General features: G+C 38.6%; 1 protein-coding gene across 1 annotated transcript; it reads right to left on the reverse strand.

Annotated features, from left to right (window-relative positions):
* Window positions 1-310: 310 nt before the first annotated feature.
* On the reverse strand, window positions 311-475 carry SARC_16792 (hypothetical protein; the record flags this gene model as incomplete). Its single annotated transcript, XM_014289106.1, has 1 exon — window positions 311-475. A coding segment is annotated over one exon (165 nt), but the record flags the coding sequence as incomplete, so codon positions are not given.
* Between the last annotated feature and the right edge of the window lie 381 nt (window positions 476-856).

Raw genomic sequence — 856 nt, forward strand, 5'->3', positions numbered from 1 at the left:
ATATATATATGTATGTATATATACTTGTATGGATATATGTATGTATTAACGTATGTATGTATGGATGTATGTATGTATGTTCATATGTATGTATGTATGTATGCATGTACTGTTTTGTGCTCGTATGCTATGTATGTATGTAAATATGTATGCACGTATGTATGTATGTACGTATTTATGTATATATGTAGGTATGTACGTATTTATTTATGCACTTTTGTATAGATATATATATATGTGTGTGTGTGTGTGTGTGTGTGTGTGTGTGTGTGTGTGGTGTGTGTGTGTGTGTGTGTGTGTGTGTATAATATTAATTAATACCTAATGGATCCGTAGGCGCTAACGTCTCCAGCGTGAGTGCGTTCCGCAAGGCCAACTCGTTGCGGATATTTTCATTCATGAAGAAAGAAGCAGCGGCCGACTGCTCGCCACGCATGTTCTGAGTATATGACGGAGGCCCTGCATACACCTTGTACTGTGTGCGTGATGATGTGTGAGTGTATGGGATACAAGTGAGTGACAAGTGAGAAAATACAAGCATGTTCGGTACACATGACGTAGGCTCAGCATACTCTTTGGACTGTAGGTGTGGAACAAGCGAATGGTGTGTGCAGAATTTAAATGATCAGAGTTTGAATGATAATATGGAAGCGTTAAAAATAAGTGGAATGTTATGTGAACTAATGGATTCCAACTGTATTGTATGTATCCTATATCAAGCACGTTCTGTGTATACGACGAAGGTCAAGCTTGTGAAGGTAGCAACAACCGATTGATATGAGAGCAAATATGATAAGCTACAGATGTAAGTGTCGAGAGAATCAAGGACACAATAGGACAAGAGTGAGCAAGCATG

This window comes from Sphaeroforma arctica, assembly GCF_001186125.1.
Source record: "Sphaeroforma arctica JP610 unplaced genomic scaffold supercont1.8905, whole genome shotgun sequence".
NCBI lineage: Eukaryota > Ichthyosporea > Ichthyophonida > Sphaeroforma > Sphaeroforma arctica.